The sequence below is a fragment of the Anser anser genome (assembly GCF_964211835.1).
Source record: "Anser anser genome assembly, chromosome: 2".
Classification (NCBI taxonomy): domain Eukaryota; kingdom Metazoa; phylum Chordata; class Aves; order Anseriformes; family Anatidae; genus Anser; species Anser anser.
Window position 1 is genome coordinate 51614706 of NC_139721.1, and position 21486 is coordinate 51636191.

The 21486-nt window shown below is 42.8% G+C and overlaps 1 protein-coding gene across 1 annotated transcript in view; it reads left to right on the forward strand.

Annotated features, from left to right (window-relative positions):
- Positions 1-21486, forward strand: part of EMILIN2 (elastin microfibril interfacer 2) — a 40499-nt gene that overhangs the window by 13726 nt on the left and 5287 nt on the right. The window contains exons 3-7 of the mRNA XM_083821884.1: positions 3487-3662; positions 5735-7669; positions 14319-14651; positions 15215-15253; positions 21068-21202. Of these exons, the coding sequence (XP_083678010.1) occupies positions 3487-3662; positions 5735-7669; positions 14319-14651; positions 15215-15253; positions 21068-21202 (2618 nt within the window). The remainder of the gene's footprint in view (positions 1-3486; positions 3663-5734; positions 7670-14318; positions 14652-15214; positions 15254-21067; positions 21203-21486) is intronic.

The window sequence follows — 21486 nt, forward strand, 5'->3', positions numbered from 1 at the left end:
TGTTAGGATAAGTTCCTGTTTCCCTGCCTCAACATGACTAGTCTTGGTGCAGTCGATGGGACTGGCTGTGTGATGAATTGAAGTGGGCTGGCAGCGCAGAGAAGCAGTAGCTCTTGCTAAGAAAATCCCTGTTTAATTTCTGAGCTCCGCATAAGCATTACTGTCTTGGTATGGCAGTTCAGGTTGTGAAATATGAAAGCTGTGGTGTGTCCAGATTTTGAAGCATTTTCATTCTAGCACGCTTTTTGCTCTAGGAGAATTGTGGTTTAAGATTCAGGATAGTCATTACTTGACGGGTCATAGCTCAAATCAAAACAGGTCCAATTTGTGTATTTGCTTGAGCTCTCAGAGTTAGTTATGACCATTTGTAAGGAATAGGCTGCTAAGACTTACACAGTATTTTTGTTCTGTAATTTAAGGTGAGAGGATTCTTCTGCAATTCAAATTATTTTTGTAATAAATCATACGAAAGCATTTTATGCCTATTATGATTGTGAAATTGCGAAATAAAAGAAAATGAAGACTGAGAATGTTGAACTTGCTTATTTTTTATTTTTATGGCAGATTGTTATAAAAGTTGTATAATTAGCTGATATAAGAAATATTAAGCATGGTTTCTTTAAATTTCTTTATATTCTTTTGTATTTGATTGTCTTGTAATTTACTGTTATCTGAATATTGCAGTCATCTGAAAGTGATGAACACTGATGAACATGACTATAGAGAAAGTATGGAAAGAGAAACTCATCTAAGATATGATAGAAATGGCAGAAACGGTACAAGGAAAATTTTGATTTTATAATTTGAGTAAACACATGCATGTTTTGCATAAACATTGTTCTTATTGCCTTTTATAAAAGTGCTTTTAGCTACATTCTTAATATTTTTTTTACTGAAAAAAATAGAGAAATGTAACTTAGTGGCATCTGAAGACAGTCAAAATACTTTGATTTTCAGGGAGGAGTTTGTCCCTGGAAGTATAGAAAGGAACACACACAAAGCTTAGAGCAGTCAAGTGCTTTATGGCAATCAGAGAAAAGTTTGTACTACCATTTCCGGCATATGAAAATGGATCTGGAAGTTCAAAGTTTGTACTTCAGTAATGTGGTGTTTGTGAGAGAGCTGGTAATGACTCTTAAACCACTTCAAACCACTAAAACATTTAGCTAATCCCATCACTCCTCTGCCTCTAGCAGCTAGTTCAAAGGAAGGGGATCCTACCCAAATTACCTACATGAGATGTGGCTTAACATTCAGATAAGGGAGAAGGAAAAGGAAGTTCCTGGGTGGTCGGGATGTTGTCCTTTCCAATGGTGCCCTCTACGTTGCACTCACTTAATTTTAAAGCACTTGACCTTGGGATGGCTGCACTTTACATTTGTAAACAGGGTTCAGCAGATGTTTTTGTGAACACAGTAAAAGAAATTATGAGCCTGAGCGCAGCCCACAGCAGTTTCATCTATGCTATAGTGAAGGTTAAAAAGGATTGGAAACCCCTCTGAGTTAATGTTCACCGAGGCAGAGTCTGAAAACCTGATAACCAGAGCAAACCACTTCAGCTAGGAGTGGCTGGTGGACAGATTTACAGGCTAGTCCCACCCTCGCCTTTCTGTGAAGATTCACAGGAAAAGGTAATCCAGAGAGGCTTGTTAGAATAACCTACTGTCTGGCCCAAAAATGGCTTGGAAAAGTATGGCATTGTCTCTAGTCAAAGTAACTTTTTTCCCTTAAATGAGAGGTTGTACATAGAGTAGTAATGCAAAAGAACATTGAGTATTTCCTCAGTGCAAAAAGTAGAATATATTGTTACAGAACTCGGAAAGTTATGTTTGGAAAAGAAACAAATTCCTACTTATTGGTTAACACTTTGAAGCCGCCCACCCCAAGTTCACTAAGCAGTTTACCAAAACACGGACAGCAAACGGCTATCGGGTATAGGATATACTAGAATTATGTCTGGAGTGGGAGATGCATGAAAAATGCAGAATTATTTCTGCAGTTATTTGTACACAAGCCTTGGAGATTAACAGTTAAACTCTGCGACTTTCAATAGAAACTGTTTCACAGTTGGTGTACGATTTAATTCTTTCCATCTGGTAGCGGATTCCTGATTATTTTTAAACAAAAGGGGATTTTGCATATTAATACAAGTAAACATTTAACGAGACATGGAGTTGATTTTTTGTGATAGCATTGGGTGCTTCTGATGCTCGTTCTGCGCTGTATTCTCTCCGTCCCAAAATATGCTCCGTATGAATGAGATGTGTTGTAGAGCTTTTGTTAAGTCCTTTGCAGTTGTCCCGTATTTCTTCTGCCAGTATTACTACGTTAGGGGCACCTCAGTTGGGAAGTGAGTCTGCCTTTAATGGATGCAAAGTGTTGTTCTAATGTGAAATAATCTACAAAAAAAACCCTGAAGGTATTATGAAGAGGGTAGTGTCATACTAGTTTTATTCACAGAAAGAAATTCCCATGAGGAATCATGAGGTAACATGTTCGTTCATATTGAAGTTTGTGTTCCAGGTGTACCACTTTACAGAACTCAGGTGACAAATCCCTGTTTTATTTCATTTCCTCATCTCTCCACCCAACATGAATTATACCTTAAACTGATAATAGTTTTTATAAAAGAAAACAGCCTTTGAATATGGTCTGGGGGAATCCCATAGGGTATGACTGGAGATGAACGTACGATATACACACTTAACGAAAGTTGTGGAAGAAGTCTTGGTTGAAGACAGTTGCACATTCAGAATCAGGTTGCCGTGTATTAACGTTTTGAGTGATTAATCGGGGAACCTTAAGTCTGTGTATGCGTAAGGTGCATAGGATTGTCTTCAAGAACTCTTGAGCTTAACAGGGACAGTGAAGTAGGAAAGAGTCGATTCCCTCATTGGTCTTAGCCTTTCATCTGACCCCTTCTTTCATGTCCTTATCTGACTCACGCTGTCAGCATCCTGTCTTTTCCTGGAACAGCCTTCCTGGCTTTGACTGCTCGGTACATACGGATTCCGAGGAACGTTTTAAGTGACGATGATGGCGGGACAAGTGGGACAAAGTAGGCAGAAGCATTTTTGATGCCGCAAAGAATTGCTGCCAGAGGAGCCCTGTGGGTGGGTTTGTGATGAAAAGCAGTTAGAGGAGAAAGGTTTTGAATTTATAGAGTAATACGCTGGCAGTCACTGTTACTCTCAGCAATGCCTGACGAGATGAACCTTCACTTCCCCCAGCGCATTGTCCCTCAGCTCATAGAAGAAAGTCCCTCATGCCTAGGCCATGTTTGCTCTTCCTGACATGACTGTGCTAAGTGCATGTAACTTTTAGACCTGGACAAAAAAGTTTGTTTAATTAATGTTTGAAGGAAAAAAATAAAGCATGTCTGTAGTTAATTGAATCTTACTTAAAAGAAAAACAGTTTTAATTTTAGGCTTGGTCTAAATAACGGCTTATGTTACAGATCATTTACAGTACTTTCTGTTTTGGCAGGTACCGAACGAGTTTCAGACCTCGGTACACAGTTGCATATAAGACAGTAACAGAGCTAGAATGGAGATGTTGTCCTGGGTACAAAGGTGAAGACTGCAGAGAAGGGCCAGCAGAACAGCCGAAGGCAGCTCGTCGTCCCACAACACCAGTGAAAGCTGTTGTGAAGAAAGGCTTGGGTAACTTTTTGTTTGAGTTTTGGTATGCATGATCACGTCTGGTTTCTTGCTTTGTCCTTTTACGTATAATAACTGTTATGGTTTCTATTAAACTCAACTACTGGCAGGTACAAAATCCATATGGAAGACACTGTGTGGTGGGAAAATAATAGCCAGGCAGTAACAGTCTTGATACAGAGAATTTCCTGAAGAATAATGAAGGGGTGTGTGTGGAACACTGGCCATAAATGCCATCTGTCTGCTTATGGCTCAGGAAAATATTTGTCTTAAGGTTGTTTTTTGTAAGAATATAGAGGGTTTTTTGGTGATTTCTTCAGTGTTCAGAAAAAAGAAAAAAAGATATATTTGAGAGAAACTGTTATTAAAATGAAGAACAGGTACTAGTTCTAATGATAGATGATGCTTCCTAGCATTTCACAATGTGTTGCTTGTTCAAGGGCTTGAGCAGATTTTACAGATTAATATTAGACTACCTGCCTTAATACTAAGGGGTAAGGGAATGATAAGCCTCAAATGCTAAAAAAAAATACTATAAAGAATGAACAATTTTGTATTAGATACTTTCTTCTGAAAGGGTAAGAGGAGTGCCGTTGCTGCAGGATTATGCCTTTTCTCCATTAACAAGAAATGGTAAACAGATGCTTCTTTATGAAGGACTTCTTCACGGCAGTATGAGACATTAATGTCACATATAGCACTTGGTCAGATTTGCACTGGTGTTTCTTTGTGTAGTGGAATCAAGTGGGACTGAATACATAGTTTTAAACCACCCCTATAGATTATATCCATGCTTTAAAAATAAAGTGTTTAAATATTTTGTTAGCCCACCTAAAATACTGCTTCAAAAAAAAAAAAAAAGATAATAAAACAAGATAATCTCTTTAGTAACTGGCACACTGCTTAGATCTAGAAATCTTCTTTTTGCTCTGACAAACCCCCCTAAAAATATGTTTCAAAGCAAAAATAGACCAGTGTGTATGTAATAGCTACACTGTGTGTTTTCAAACTTCTTCATTATTAAAGGAACCGGCCAAGGTGCCCGTCTTGAATAATTCGTGACTTCCTAGCTTCTTTGTACTGCCTTTTAGCTGAAATCCAGTTTAAAACTAAGAACAATTCCAACCGCATGCCCTTCAAACTCAATCTCAGTGTTGCTTTACAAAGTATATCTAGCTTTCTTAGTTTGGAATCATTGCTAAAAGTCGTTTGTCTGAAGATTTAACTGTTAACAACACTCCAGCACAATATAGTCACAATTGGACGGGACTTTTCTTATCCTTAGCTGTTTACTTGTCATCTGAAAGAGTTTTTCTCATGCTAACAATTTGTGTGTCTATTTTCTGTAAAGAAGTATACTTTCTTCTTCACTTCTGCTTCTTAACTTCATTTTACTTTTACTTGTGCCTGTAATAGCATGCCTTAACTGCACAAAGGTCCTTGAATTATGAATTGCCTAAAGGATATAATGTGACACCACAATAGGGTTTATACATGATGTCTTTATAGAGTTTATCCCTCTGTCCATAATGGCAAAGATACGTAGGAGTATGTAAATAAATATGGTCATACAGATCTATCTACACATTAAAATGATACTTAAATGTTTGTTAAATCAAAACAATTGGTGATCTAGCTGAAAGTTTGATACATGTTAAATCATTATTTGGAATCACACTCAGTGTCTTGACACGTTAGTGCCTTGTTGCTGACAATCCTAGGAACTAGGACTGGAGGGATCTTAGGGATTCCATTTATCCATCCTCTTAGGTAGGATCAGCTGTGCCTGTCCAGCTTCCAGGGGTGGGAAATCTGCTGCTTGTGCAGACAATGTCTTTTCTGTACAGCTGTCTGAGCAGGAGTTGGTCAATGTTATAAAACGTTTAGATTGGAATTATTTGATAAGGTTTTTTAATTATAAACTACTGAAAGCAAGAATGGAAAAGGAATAAGCATTATGCATTTTAAAGTATTTTTTTGGATTTCAGCAAAAGTAAAATTGGCCTCCGTTGACCAAAACAGATACCCTTGAGAATACTTACTTCCAGACTTTGTCTGTTATTTCTTTGAAACAGATGCAGAACCAACGGAAGCGCCAGAACCTCCACCATATGAGAAGAAAATGCAGTTTCTTGAGGAAGAATTGTTTAGACTTACACGATCAGTGCTTGAACTTCAGTCCTCCTTGGCGGGTGTGAATGAAAACCTAAAGCTGACTGTCCAAGAAGATGCTAGTAAGATGTTGGTCACTTGGCTGAACAACCTTTATGACCGCCCAGAGCCTGACAGTGCGGTTGGTGGTGAAACAGACACTATCCATCTGCCTGGACTCCTCAGCAATAAAGATCAGAAAGACCCTTTTCTTGATTTTGAAATGGAAGATATAAAGTCTGAGCTAGCTGAGGTCAAGGAAGCATTGAAGATCAGGAATGACCAACTGGAGGAGCTGAATGGAAAAGTAAAAGGCTATGAAGGACAACTAAAACAACTGCAGGAGGCAGCACAGGGACCAACATTAACAATGCCTAGTGGCTATGTATATCAGGAATATATAGACTCAAAATTTGAGTCCCTCAGACAGGAAATACTGGAAGGGTTTGAAAAGAAAATGGCAGATCTGAAGAACTCTTGTGAATACAAGCTACAGGATATCCAGCAGCAGTGTGATGACAATGAAAACAACTGTTTAGGTATAATTGATGTTATAAGAGGAAAAGAGAATGATTTGAGGAAAGAAATAAATGCACTTCGAACTCAGATTCCATCAAACCAGTCCAGTTGTTGCAAGGAGGGTGAGAGAAATGACTTTGACCAGCAAATAAAAGATTTAGATAAGAAGCTTGACAGAGTTGTGGAAGCACACAGGATCTTGAACGTCAGAATAGACAATGAAATCAGTCGATTGTCGACTCCGGATTTGGAAGACATGTTTGGTGAGAGGCTGGAGGAGCTAGATGCAAGGATGAATGTTACAGAACGAAATGCTGAAGAACATTGCTTTTATGTCGAGGAAACTCTGCGAGGTGCTATAGCTGCTGAGGTAGATGAACTGAGAGACCTGTTTGACCAAAAACTACGGTCACTAGAAGATAGACTAGGTGGCACTATTTTAGAGATTGCTAATACCACAGACCCAGATGGAATGTATATTAATCCTGGGCCTATTATGCCTAGTGACACTGGATTTGCAAATGAGCAATTTACAACGGAGATAAATCTTGTCAAGAACAAACTACTGTCCCTCGAACACCTCTGTGGGCAGAAATGTCTGTCTGCACCACAAGGTACAGAGGACCTTCAGAAAGAGCTAGAAAATTGTAATAACAAATACAATCACTTGCTTTTGAAAACGGAGAACAACTCTGTTCTTCTGCAGTCTTTAAATAGCTCTCTTAACGAGAAACTTAACTTAATTAAGGATAACCAACGTGATAACCAGAAAATGCAGAGAGATTTGCGTGTATTCCGGTATAGTCTAAACGTCATGGATAAAGATATGAAAAATCTCCAAGATGGCTTGAATAGTTGCAGGGAGCAACTTCTGGGTGTCAATTCTACCTGTAGAAAAACACAACGAGGCGTCTACCGAAAAATTGATCAAATGCAGAGGACATTTGCAAATCAAACCATTCACCCTAGTGATAATTGCTGCAGTGAAGTGAAAGAGAGACTAGAACAATTAAACGACCAAGTCCTGAATGATCTCAGCAAGTGTAAAGAAAAGACCCAAGGTGTCCAGGACGGTGTTTCAGATGTTGAGACCAGAGTCTCGAATGTTGAAAAAGTTTGCGGCAAGCTGGACTCTGTCTCGGGTAGCTTGCAGAAGATAAAAGAAGGACTGAATAAGCACGTGAGCAGCTTATGGAACTGCATACGTGAAATGAATGGAACTATATCATCTCATTCCAAAGATATTTCTGGCCTCAAAAATTCTGTCCAGCAGTTTTATAGTCAGGTCTCTAAAATCACCACAGACATGGAAGGCATGCTGAAATCTCAGTCTGACACAAGTAAGTTTTGTGCATTTTTAATGCTTTTTTATTTGCTTTTCAACAGGCTTTCTTTCCTGAGTCATTTATAGGGGAACTAAACAAAGGAGGAAAAAATCAATATTACACAATTTCTGCTTTGTTTTTACAATGACTGTAATTTTGGCTTTCCTCTAAGACACCATAGAGGACTTCGCTTTTAAAAGCATTCTTAAAAAAAGTCTTCTATGCTTTCGTGTTCACTTTGAGCCAGAATAAAGATAGTGGTAAAACTAATATTTTAGATAGTGACTTTAAAGCAAGTTTTAATTAATATTTATCTGTAGGTATTATTTCAGTTATTTTATTCAACTTTTTCCTGTGTGTATGAGATTACGTGTGAGAATCCTTCCAGTTGATTCCTCGAGGGGAATTGAAAAGTAAATTGAGAAAACCAAAGACAAAGGGATTCAAATTTATGATAAGAAAGATTCCCTGTAAGTTTTGTTCATAGCATGAGTTAATGATTATAATTCAGCACCGACTCTTTGATTTAGGACTTTCGCAAACAAGCTCTGGCATATCTTGGTGTGGCAATTTAACACTTTCGTTTCATAGCCCTGCCAGAAGTTTGTGTTCCCACAACATAGGTGGCAAGTTGGCAATATGTTCACACCATGGCTGGCAATGCTTTCATACCTCAGCCACTTCTGTTAGTCGTCCAACCTGTTGGCTCAAATCTAACTTCACAGTGAGTTTAAAGTTTGTGTGGGGGTGGTTGAGAAACAGAGGCACAACCTTTTTGGCCCAAAACGCTATGAAATGGTAACCTCTATGTGTCGGTGAACCTTGCCGTAATGGTTTAGAGGGTTTGCCAAATGCCAGTCGGTCCCTCTGCAGTTCTTGCCCAAAATTTCAGCAGTGAGTTGTTTTCTTTTGAAAGAGGCAGTGTACAGAAGGAAGCTGGTTTCCTGTTCCTGTTACCATGAAGAAAAAACATAGGAAGTGTAGGCTATTTTGAAAATGCACTTTTCAGTTGGCTGTGAAGCTCAGGAGGTGCTTCTGGTTTTATTTTTTGTATACACATGAGATAAATTTGACACGACATGAATTATTGTGTCAAAACTGAGATAGACTTATTTTGTCAGAAGGAACTTTTCTCGAATTCAGTATTTTTTTCCTTTGACATTTTATTCATTTTAGAGAAGGATAATAATTCAGGGGAATTACGGATGCTGACACCAGTACTGACGTGGAGACAGGCCTGTGAAAAGTCTGTTGGAGATGGGGTGTTTGGGGCTGGCCAGCCCCGCTGGAGTGTTGATTCCTTGATGCAGTGGGCAAGGCTGTGCTTTCAAAGGGCAGAATGCGTTCAGTTGGTGAGAGAGCAGTGGGGAAGAGGCCAGTTCCTGCGTCTGGCCCTAAATCTGAAGAAGAGGTGCTGAGGGGAAGCCTTGTGGGCTGCTGGAACTGGTGGTGGCTGGGGGAGATCTGGTGCCTGACTGAGAGCGCGCTCGCTTGAGTGGAAAAGTTGTGCCTCGTGGAGGTCCGAAAATAATTCCTGTGGGGAAGGATACCCCTCTCAGTCTGAGGCAAAGACTTGAAAGGCTGCTGTAGACGTGTTTACTTTGAGCATAGAACCATTTGAAAACAAAAGTATTGTTGTAGTGGTGTTACCCTGCTACGTAGCTGAGCTCCACCACAGCCGCTCTCTCACTGCCCCTCCTCAAAGGGAAAGCAGGAGAAAATACGATGGAAAGGGCTCAAGGGCTGAGGTAAGGACCGGGAGATCACTCAATGATTATTGTTATGGGCAGAACAGACTCGGCCTAGAGTGATCAATATCATTTATTGCCTATCACTAGTGGACTAGAACAGTCTTAAATCCCAGAGGCCCACCCAGCATCTCTCCCTGGCTCGGCTCTGGCCAGCAGCAGGTCCCTTTGGAGCTGACTGGAGCTGGCTCTGATCTGACATGGGGCAGTGCTGGGCTCTGCTCACAGAGGCCACCCCTGCAACCCCCCGCTAGCAAAACTTTGCCACAAAAACCCAATACAATTGCAGTGCTTGATATAAAAATCATTCTGAGGTGAGAAGCTCTTGTATTAAATAAAATTTAAAAATATATATATCTTCCTTTAAAGGAAGAAGTGCAGAGGAACAGAGGAGGTCTGTAATTCTCGGATACCTCTTTTAGTGAAATCTCCTGTTAAATTCAGCGGGGTTAAGACCTTAATCCCCGAGTCTCTCAGAAGAGACCCAGTTCCCATTAAAATGCAGTATGATGTATCTGTGTTATCCTATTTCTCATCCGTCTCACCGAAAATAAATTTGCACTGGGAACTGACACAGGAGAAAGATCCAAGACACGCAGAGTAATCTTTCTCCTGCTATTTAAAGCAGGTGTTCGGGCGGCCTCGTGGGCTGTATTTGTCAACCTCTATTACAACACTGTAAGGCATTAAAAAGCCTAAAGCGTGCCTGGGTTTCCATAGCGTAATTCAGTTTCGGAGCAGAGCTGTTTCTCCATCCACCGTTAGGTTTTTAGCACCTGGGGAAAGGCTCAGCTGCTGGAGCCCAGACACGCAGGTACCTTGGACGGCCGTCTCTGCTTTCGGCTCCCTCCGGCCTCTGCAGGATTTGTGAAGCACATGCCTCGATCCCCAAATGTTTCCAATTAAAATAACGCTGTCTAGCGCAGCAGTCTGGGTAAGTTTGGACAGTTGGAGTTCCAGAAAGATTTTGGCAAAAGAGCCTTTTTGGGAAGCAGTTTGGGAGCCCTGTTATGCGAGCTGGGCACGGCTTTAGCTGTGTTGGTGTTCGCAGGCGGTGTGACTGCGGTGGCCTCCCTGATACCTGCGTTAGCTGAAAGGAGACTTTCAGTTCTGGCCGTAGATCGGTGCCGAATGTCTTCTGCACTACTTGCCAGCGTATCGTAGCATTCAAGTGATGTCATTTGACTTCAGAAGGACCATAACAGAAACAACTTGTTACTAATAGAGTTGTTGAGGGCGGTAAGGCAAGGATATGTCATAAGGGATCCAATATGAAGTGTTACTGAGTGGTGCAGGCCCAGCGCTGAACTCAGGAGTGTGGCTGTATCTTATTAAGAAATTTTTAAATTTTTTGGATCTAGGGTTTTGAGTGCCTGAGTCCAAACTAAGACACCAGGTTAGTGAAGGATTGCGGACAACAGCAGATGTAAACCCAGAGGCTAGAACAGTATTATATTAGTTTGGATTTCTGGTGAAGATAACGCAACTTAATGCTAGCGTTAAACAGGGTGGTGACAGATACGTAGATAACCACATGCGATGTATTCGCCAAGGTTATGTTTTCCAGCTTCTGTTTGTCTAAATGAAATGGTCACTGCCCCCAGCTCCTCTCGAGAGAGAAGTTCTTGCAGAGTAGCTGCTCACTGCGGTCTGTGCCTCTCTGCAGACACAAGGGCTCTTCAAATAGTGCGAAACTAAAAGTGATGTTAAAGTCAGCTGTTTCTTTTTCGTTACTGCCTCTTCGTACAGATTCGTGAAGATTTTTGGTAGTTAGAAGTGTGCTGGGATTGTAGTTTGCTCCGGTTACGGTTACTTAACCTGAACTGCAATTCCTCTGGTAATTGTTGCTGTATCAGGGTTTCAAAAGTAACAGCTAAATATTGTCTGCTGAAGTTAGGGTCAAAGAAACTGAATGTATGCTCTATGCTACATCTGTAAGGGGCAACATAAACCACAGGTGTTACATCACAAACAAGTCATGTGGTCAGTTCCTGTAGCCTCCCTTGCAAGATGGTGCTTAATTGTCAAATCCCCTTGATACCTGTAAGAAAATGCAGGTCATGTCTCTGTGGCTTCTAGTGTGTGCAGCCACTGATTCCTTTAGTTGATAGTTTCTTTTATCTTTCACTTACTGTGTGTTTTGGGGTCTGATGAGCACGTGGCCAGGGCAGAACCACATTAGAATCAGCCAAACTGCAAGGAAACACTTGAGCTGTGCATCCAGGTCATGGCTCTTCTTCATTCCTGCAAAATTATTCTTTCTTCAGTGAAGTAAAATGGAGGTTAAAGCTGCCTGGCTAATCAAACTGAATAAGATAAAATATTTTAAGGGGAGATGGGAATGAAAGCATTCTTATTTTAATTGTACAAGGGAAGCCTTTTCAGTTTCAGCTGCAGAGGGGCATCTGAGAGCAGAGGCAAGGCAGTGCTGCTGTCTGACCTGGTAACCGAGCTGTCACTTAGTCTGGTGGCAGCAAACAGAGCAGTGACAACACCGCTGCGAGGACAGCATCACCGTTTTCAGCTGTTTAACCATCTCAGCTCTGCTCTCTGCCTTCCCAGATATTTTGTAGACGATGAGAAACATGTCTGTTTTGTCAGCTGCTCAGCAAAGCTTAAGCAGGTCCAGCTAAATTCACCTCAGCCTTTGTTGGGGATTCATTTTCACATTCCTTTCTGAATTGAAAACACGTGCTGGGTAATCCAGCATCGAGATAGGATGGCTCCAGCGTTATCTTTATCTAATGATTTATTGGTACTTTGTTGTTGTATGATGCTTCTCAGTCAAAAATGCCAAAAAGCTTGGCAAAGATGGCAGACCACGATCCCTCTTAGCCCTCAGATATCTGATAACTGGCACTTTAAGTTGAGCTTTAGCCAGATAGTTTTGATTTGGCTCTATGGGGGTGTAGTTGGGTAATTCTGAATGCTGGAATATTGATGCTGCATGCAAGGAAGCTGCTGGCACAGGATGCAGGATTTGAGCTGCAGATTATTATTTAAAGCTCTAGAAAAACAAGCACAAAAGCATAGTCATTTTCCTTGTGTCAGCCCAAATCGTTGGCTTAATAAAGCTCAGTTTAAGTGACTAGAGAAATGACAAATATTTATATACCAATATAAAGCACTTTGCCAGTTTCTGTTTTGAATGAGGTTGGTCTGAAGATCTTAGCCGAAGGTGTGAATCTGTGCTACTGTGGACAGATGTCCCATTAAGTTAGCAACTATGCTTGATTTAAGAGTAAACTAAATAATTCACTTAGATACTTTAAACCTTGTTTTGGAAATTTTTAAGAAGATTTTAAAATCTGTGATTTTTTAAATGAAAATCATTCTAACCTGTGCGAAGTGAACACTTCACCTTTTAGTCCTCTGCCTTGTGGAAGGAATTACCGAGTAAGCTTCAGTCCAACCTCGTGGTGCATTGCCTGTATAACTTTCAATTCCCACAGCAGTTAAAATCAGCCAGCAAAGCTCCTGAAGACTTTCTTTTAAAGGACATACATATAGTAAATGAATGCAGGTGTTGTGGAACCATGACTTCAGATGGCCTTGCAGTACCCTGGAGGGCTTAGGAGGAGTTTTTACGAGACTGGAAACAAGAAGTAAGATTCACAAGGGTAAAGTGCAGGTGCAGAGTTTGTCACTTTTAATCACGCATGGCATTGGGAACGCAGACAAAAAGCACCAGGTAGTGATGGAGCAGCACAGGGGCTGCCAGCAACACCGTCACGGTCCATACCTGCAGGATCTGGCTGTAAGCCCCCTCCTGAAGGGCAGCCACTGCTGCCACGGCCAAGCCCCTCCAGCTGCTGTGGAGCACAGGCGTTTGGTTTAGCCTTAGCCACTGGTGAGGTTACCCAGGCTGATTGTAAGGGATTAATGTGCTTTGTTTTCACCACCAAGAGCCTGGGGCAGAGGTCTCCTGCTGCAGACCATGGCAATTGTCTTTGGCACGACAAGTTGCATCAGATAAATTTGCAAGGGGATGTTCATTTCCCCAGAAACTTTCACTCCTATCCCTGTGCCTAAAACCATGCTTTGGTCTTAAAGTGCAATGAATACAAACAATGCTAATGTATAATATCAATAGTTAGATTTTTATTTTTTTTACTCTGCTGTCTAAAGTGTGCATTTAGGCACTTCTTTTTGGTAATTCATTGTAAAAACTGTGTTGTTGCATCTGCTGAAATCTACACATTTGTAAATTCCTGTTATAAATAAAGGCGTGAGTCAGCTTCACACTTAGGAGGACATTGCATCTTTAAATTTCATCCAGGACTTCATTTATAGGAATGCATTATAATTCCTGTAAAGGATGCAGACCTGTACCAGCTGATAACCCAAATGTTACCATGTCAGCACTGTTCAACCCCGATGTCGTATGTGTTGGCTGCCCTGCTGGAAAAGTCTCTTAATGGTATCTCTTGCCTTTAAACAATGAGGGCTTTTCAGCTAAATTATATCCTGGGGTTCTGCCTTTGTTGTCAGAACATATTAGTAATGGGAGTATTTGGAATTTTAAATCCATTGCTTTTCAAAGTAGGGGAAAAAATCCTCAAGTCTCCATTTACTCCAAATCCCCATTTACTCTTTTTTTCCTGTGGATTTTTTTTTTTTGTGATAGCGCTAAAGGGTTGGGTAAGAACAAGACTGCCTTGTGCTGGGTGTTGTGTGAGTACAGAATAGAAGGGAAGAGCTGTGGGCAGGAAGGAGCAAAGCAGAGGAAGGAGAGAGAGCATGAAGTGGAGGTGGAGGCCACCGGCGGGAGGTGGCTGTAAAGTGCAGCCAGCTCGGTGCAGAAAGTCAAGGTTTTATTTTGAAGTATTTGCTTCCCATGAATATGCATACACCAATTTCACAGACTATTTTGAGCGAATAATTCTGCATTTCCCTTTTCTTCAAACCTTTCAAAGGGCGACCAGAAGCACCGCGGCAGCCGGTGCCACCGAGACCTCCTCTGCAGCCCCAGCCGGGCATATCCCTGCTGCCATCCCGGCCGAGGATACAACCCCCGCGGCACAGGCCTCCCCTCCAGCCTCCTCTGCCCAGACCTCTTCCGCGGCCGGCGCTGCCGGGGTCGGGAGTCGCCCCGTTCCTGCCTGGAACGACCGGGATCATCCTGGAGGCTGGAGAGGCAGGGCCGCCGGGCACCGTGTTAATGTCGGGAAGGGGGCGGCTGCGAAGTGTCGATGGCCAGGCTGGGCAAAGCACCGTGCCCATTGCTGAGGGCTACGCTGGAGCACCAGGTGAGGGAACCAGACCAGCAGCGAATCACCCTGTGAGACCTACGGACATGCCAGGCCTTCGCTAGGGGGGTGAAACTGAGCTTTACCAGATGCCTGTCAGCCTTCCGTGGACAGCCGTTGGAGCTATTAGAGCCGGGAGTTAGGGCAGAGGTGGTTCGCAAATGGGGCCTGGCAGCCTCCAGCTGGCTACAGCAGTAGGGGAAACTTGGTCAGTGCCAGCTTTGTTGCCTTCGTCAGGGCTGCACAGAGCATGAGGTCAGTGGGGCTGATGTAAAATCTTTGGTAACTACAGCAGCCTTTGCCCCTAGGGAAACCTAAATTAATTTTTTCTAGCTGTAGTGCTTGCAGTGGATTTAATGCATTGTAGTAAGAATTTGGTTTTCTGTGCTGTGACTGCCTCAGTTTAACAATAATCTGAGCATTTCATAGGAAATGTTATTCGGTAGCAATTTTGGTAGGTAGCTTTTTGATAACAAAGGATATTTTTTAGAAGAATGCAGTGATATTTTGTCATAATTTACTCAATTATGTACTGTCTAACACACACTACTTTTGCTTTGTAGGATATCCGAAGTTATCTCCTCCAACCACGGACTCACAGGGTAAGGCAATTGTTTCGCAGAAATGCTTTACACGGGTACTTTGTATCAGTCCCTGGAGAGCTGTGGCTGAGAGAACAAAGTGACGTTAAGGAAAACCTAACACGTTTGCTACACCTTAGCATTAAAACATAGTCTGCATCCTTTGAAAATGTGGGTGTTTTAAGGTTTTAAAAAATAATTCATTTGGGGATATTGTTACTCACTTTGTGGTTTTTTTTTTTTTTAATTTTTTATTTCCTAACAAATGCCAGGACAGACCTTTTTTCCTTTTAAAAGAAAAGAACTTCTTTACGGAAAGGGCTGTTAGGCATTGGAACGGACTGCCCAGGGAAGTGGTTGAGTCACCATCCCTGGAGGTCTTTAAAAGACGTTTAGATGTAGCCCTTAGTGATATGGTTTAGCGGAGGACTTGTTAGTGTTAGGTCAGAGGTTGGACTCAGTGATCTTGGAGGTCTCTTCCAACCTAGACGATTCTGTGATTCCGTGATCTATTTCTTTCCAATGAATTTAATATTTCTTTAGTAAGAAATTAATGCTGAGGCCAATGCTAAGTTTTTGAAGCACTGTTAGTAACTGAGTGTGTGAGTTGGTCCTCCTCATGGGAGACTTTCTACCTTTCTTAGAATGATGAGGACTCGCGTTCCTGACTTCAGTGAAAGCAGGAGTGTTCCCACTGTCAGCCATCATTTAGAAAGACTTAAAATACAATTTTCTAGGTTTGGTGTGGTTTTATTATAATTTTTAATATCATAATTCACTTCGGGATTTGTATGATAAGCAGCTATATAGCTTGTGTGGGCCGTGCTCGTTGGCCTCGATAAATACATGGATCGGCTGCTGCCTGCCCTACAGCCTCATACTCCAGATACTATCAAACCCTGGGGAGTGGTATCCTGTGTTAAAGTGAATATTCCCACACTTTCTTCAGAAGGAATGATTTCATCTAAGTTGGTTGAAGGAAATATCAGAAATAGATAGAACAGAGGGGCTTTATGGCATCCAAAATCCTACCCCTGGGTTTTAGCCTTAACAAAATCACAGATGCACGTCCTGAAGACCAGGCTGGGGACTGACAAGAAGAGGTGTAAAGAGTCGATACTGTAATTCTGATATATATACTTTCTAATTAAAAATCCTCCATAGCCTCAAAGCAATATTTTTGTGTTTGAGGATTGCAGTAGAGGAAGAACAAGGAGCTATAGATTAGGCTTCTGGAAAGGGATGAGAAGTAAGGAAATGCTCATTTATCTTGTTGCCAGAAAAGCCAATATAAATGTCTAGATCACTGTGATAAATGGATTTCCTGGGGGACTTATTCCACTTTATGCATACTACTGCACTTCGTAGACAGCAGTATTTTAATAAGTTTATGCTAAAACTGTGAACTGTGCACGTTAAACATGTTGAAAGGGCAAGGTGTGGCAGCCAATGTGCACGAGGGCTGCTGGGTGGAACATGTTGCTACAGATGGTGTGGTAGCACTCCGACATCTACAGAGAGGCAGGCTCAGCCAAGGAGTTCCTTTTCCTGATTTGCGCCCCTGAAGACCTGTCTCAGTATAAGATACACCTGCCAGTCTGTCGTACTTCACCCAAAATGCCTCGCAAGCCCTGAGGCCAGGTAAGGTGACAGAAAGCAGAGGGTAAGGTATGGTACAAATAGCTGTTCGACTTGGCGGAGCTGGGGCATTTACACCCGCTGTCCCTGATCACATAGGTGGTGGCTGCTCATAAACAGCAATGAAAGAGAGCCTTTTGGGGAGGAATTCAGCAGCTAACGGTGTTGTAGAAATTAACAGCTGGGAAAGGGAAGGTTTTTGGTTTGTTGGGGGAGGAACTTAATGCTTAGGTAAGGCACTGAGGAACCTTTAAGACCTAATTCAGGCAGGACCGCAGTTGATGCCTTTGTCAGTCTTCGCCCAGAGCATTTTGTGGTACTGAAATTGTAATCTGAAAGAAGATCAGACCTTCTTGTACTATGATCCCTAAAACAAGGAGCATGTATTGTTAAATTGGCCTTCTGAGTACTCCCTTTCATTTCTCATTCCCTTTCATTTCTGTTTCTGACTAGCCTGTTATGTGAAAGCATTACTCAGGAAGAAGTTGAGGGCTCCAGCTCTGTCCTCTGGTATTAAACTAGCCCACATTAGTGCTTGTCTTGAATGCTGAGGCTTAATTTGCATGTTTTCAATAGCACTTCTGAGCTTTCCAGATGCATTAGCCATCTGTTTGGATGCATCTTACAATATAACTTTGCAGGTAAAGATCTTCAGGGATTTACAAGTGTTAATGAGAGGGTGTGAGGCACAATAATAGGAATTAGCTCTGTTTTCACAGGCAACGAGTTTATGACAAAGGTGAATTAAGCATTAGGACCCAAGTGGCTCCACCTAATGCCTTTTGCTACAAAAGGAGTTGAACCAATAGTTACTTAAAGAAACATCATCAGCGAATATTATTGAAGCACGGCAATTTTACAGTCGTGAGAATTTTTCTTTGCTGACAATTGCAGAGGCAGAGTTCATAAATTAGCTGATGAACTGCTCTGGGAACCGATGAGAAAACCCCAGGTCACACAGCTAGGCAAGGACAGAGCCAAGAAGAGGACTTGGACGCTCTGATCAGCATACACAGGGTCACAGGGAAAAAAAATTCACTGAAAGCACAAATTGCCTTTCCCTCCCTCCTCCTTCATGCAGTTTGCAGCGTTGGTGGTGTCCCCGACCCTGCAGCTCCAACTCAGGGTGATCGCTCCTCTCTCAAAGGAATTTCTTGTGCAGTGTAATACAGAACACTGCTGAGCTAGTGAACCCTTTTGCTGTATGAACACCGCTGAATATACCCATGCAGACAGAGGGCTAAGGTGGGTTTGGGCTCTTTCATTCTTACGTGTGTGATACTGAGCCAGCTCCATGTGGCTGCAGCCTACAGGACACGTTTCAGATGTAAAAACATGAGTTTTATTGCAATGGAAGACGTGGTGCTGTCAGTGGTTCCTGATTTGAAGAAAGAGTTTACTGAATACCTAAATTACCAAGCTGTGCTTGTAACGGGTTCTCTTGTTTCTTTTGATTGTTTGATGGGGAACAATATTCTAGTGGGTGCACCTTAATGATTTAGTGCGGGGGAAAGCATGTTTGATGTTTTTGAGGGAAAGAATACGGAAATGCCCTCAATTGCACCAGTGGCTGTGTTTTGCTGCTGTTTGTATGGAAGAACAGCTCAATTCATAGGAGCTGACTGCAGGCCTGGGTAGGGGACAGATACTTCTGTAAGGTCAGCCACAGGGGAAACCTTCCCTTGCCGTGATTTGAAAGAAGTTGTAAAAGCAGAAAGAGCTGAAGCAAAGCAAAGTAGCCGTGTCTTCATAACACCCTGAACGAGTTACTGTCCGTGTCAGAAATGGGGTGACCTCAGCAGAGCCGATGGGCCCTGCTCCACTGAGTGGTGGCTCCTGGGTATTGCTGTGGCACTGTGCTGCTCTGCGTGGTCATCCCATGTTCCTGGAAATGAGGTGTGTTGGGGTCAAACTGAGGAGTTTTTTTTTTAAAAAAAGAAAGGTGGTGGTGGTAAATTGCTGATATTTTCAGCCCGTTCCTTCTAATTGAAGGTGAAACTTCCTCTCTGCCTCGCAGTTTCTTCACGAGGAGTGCATTTATAGCTCCTGGCTTTCAAATGCTTTGAAATTTTCTTCCTGATTTTTAAAATTTCACAGCACTAGCTCCTGAAGTGAAAGTGTGGAGTTTCCAAGCCTGGACCTTGCGTAGAGAAACTGAACTTTGATCTCGGGGTGAAGAAAAGCATTTGCAAGTGGGGACATGTAAGGGAAGGCGATTCGCCCCTGTAAGGATCTGCAAAAGCATTGCTGAGAGCTATCGGTAGGACTTGGGCAAACTTCAAACAGGCACAGCTCCGGTTAGAAAGGAGGAGGAGAGGAGAGCATAGAAACATCGTGACTTTCCTGCACCTCTCTATTTGCCCACTGAACAGGATATTTAGAGGCAGTTACGATCTCTTCTTTAGACAAGTACGCATAAAACTGAGCTCACGGCTCAAAAAACAAGGCTGGGGATCTGAAGGAAATCTCAGCAGCAAACTCTAACAACTACTGAAGCAATTGGTGTCAGTGCAGGAAAATCTAAAGGAAGCTGAGGGGAGGCAGAACAGGAGTCACTTCCCTACCCAGATCCTTAGCTACTGTGAGCTGCAGCTATTGCATACAGAGAGCAGGGCATTTCTGGGCAGGCTGCAGGAACCTCTCCGAGTCAGCCAGCAAGAAATGAGTGGATGTACATCATCATTTGATGTGAGTCTCAGGGTAAGCTGTGACTACAAAGGCGCTTCCTGTGAGTAGAGTGATGTTAAAGGGCTGGAACGTTACAGAAGCTCCCTCCTGAAGCAAGCAGACTTCCTGCAATTCATTTTGGTCCTTTTGAATAAACTCATCTTAGCTCACAGGAGCTCTTACACATGTACTGCCAGGTAAAAGGGCTTCTGGCCGCTTTGTGAGCGTGAGACAAAATACTGAATGAAGAGATACCCAAAAATGCACGAGGCATCTGATTGCTAGACCCCAAGGGAGTTCATGGTGGTTATTTGCTATTTCTGAAGCTGCTGGCATCTTACGGTCCCCCTGCCTCCATGCCAAGTTATTCAGGAAAAAAAAAACTAACATAACATTGATATATTCACGTTTTAGGTAAAGTTTTGTCACTTTTTAACTTCTCTATCCAAGTGGTGTAATCAGAATTGAACGTTTGTATCACTGCTTGCTGGTGGCATGTCAGATTGAGAGGGAGAGAAACCAGACGTTTATTTTATAGACAGCAGAACAAGGAGCAGGGCTGACACAGCACAGAGAGACTGGGATCCTAACCTGAACGGGGTTGAACAGAAGGAGCAGCCGAGGACAGCTTTAAGTGTATTCATAGTTTACCTAATTGCCTGATCAAAGCAGCAAGAGTTGACTGCTTCTAGCAGTGTTCCTGCCTTAAGGGAAACCTTTAGAAGGAAGGGAGCTAAAACAAGACTAACATGTGGTTGATCACCAAGACTTGCTTTTATGCCAGTCTGTTTAAAAGTAAAAACTTGTCCTAATAGTCCAAATTGTATTTCATCAAGTGGTTTTAGCTAGTGAGCAGATAGACTATGAAATACTAGTGTCTGTCTGAGCTGCTGAGAAAAGAAAAAAATACAGAACAAAAAATTCCCTGAAAGAGAAGTGCAAAAGAGAGAAAAGCCCCAGACATGATTCTCTTTGTTAGAATACCTAAAAGTGTTACTTGTGTAGATGATCTTGCTGGCCTTTGGCAGAGAAAGCAGGAGATCTAAGCTGTTCACAGCTTCTCCCCTAGGAAAGCTGGCACGAGCTTCCGACCTTCCGCACTTGTGCTGCCATTGTGATGGTGATACAGAGCAGAGAGGTGTGGGGGCAGCCTGAATCCTGGAGCCGCTCTGTGGCAGAGCATTGTCGAATTCAGGTGTGGCAGGGTGGCTACTTCCAGCAGTTACAAGCCACGCATCTTTTCCTTAGAGGGCAAAAAAGCAGCTCGTAGGTGATGCCAGTTTTCTGGCTCCCCTGCCAGAGCTGGGAGGCCGTAGCCAAGGGGGAAATTTTATGGTGCTCAGTCAATTTTTTTATGGCGAGAAAGCTGGGCCAGCAGAATGTATTCTGCTAATTCTGGCACCCCTCAAGTGGCAGGGTTAGGCTGAGTGGAGCATCTGTGGGAGCAGAGACACTGGGTTATAAACCATCGCAGGGAAAGGCTGTGCTGTCATCCCGAAGCGACCTCAGTCGTGTTCTTACCCATTTTAGGACCTGCTGCTGCCGCCGCCTCGCTGGTGTCATTCTCTGCTGGGCTCACACAGAAGCCTTTCTCCAGTGACGTCGGCGTGGTTCACTTCAACAAAGTGCTCGTGAATGACGGGGACTATTACAACCCCAACACAGGTAAGGCAGAGGACGGACCCACAGAGCTGCCAGGCGGGCAGTAGCTCCCCAGTACCAGTGGTCGATGCCACCTCAGGCACTGCGGTGTGTCGAGCTGAACAAAATCCACAAGTCCATCTAAGCCGGCTGCAGCAGGGCAGGGGCTTCCTGAGGACGGGGACAGTCACGCACGTTGTCCCTGCGGGTTTTCCACAGCTGCCAGTGACACCGAGGCCTGACTCACCACCCTCTCTGCTCTGCCAGCACGACCACTGTGTGCTCCTCACCCCTCCTCAGGCACCTGC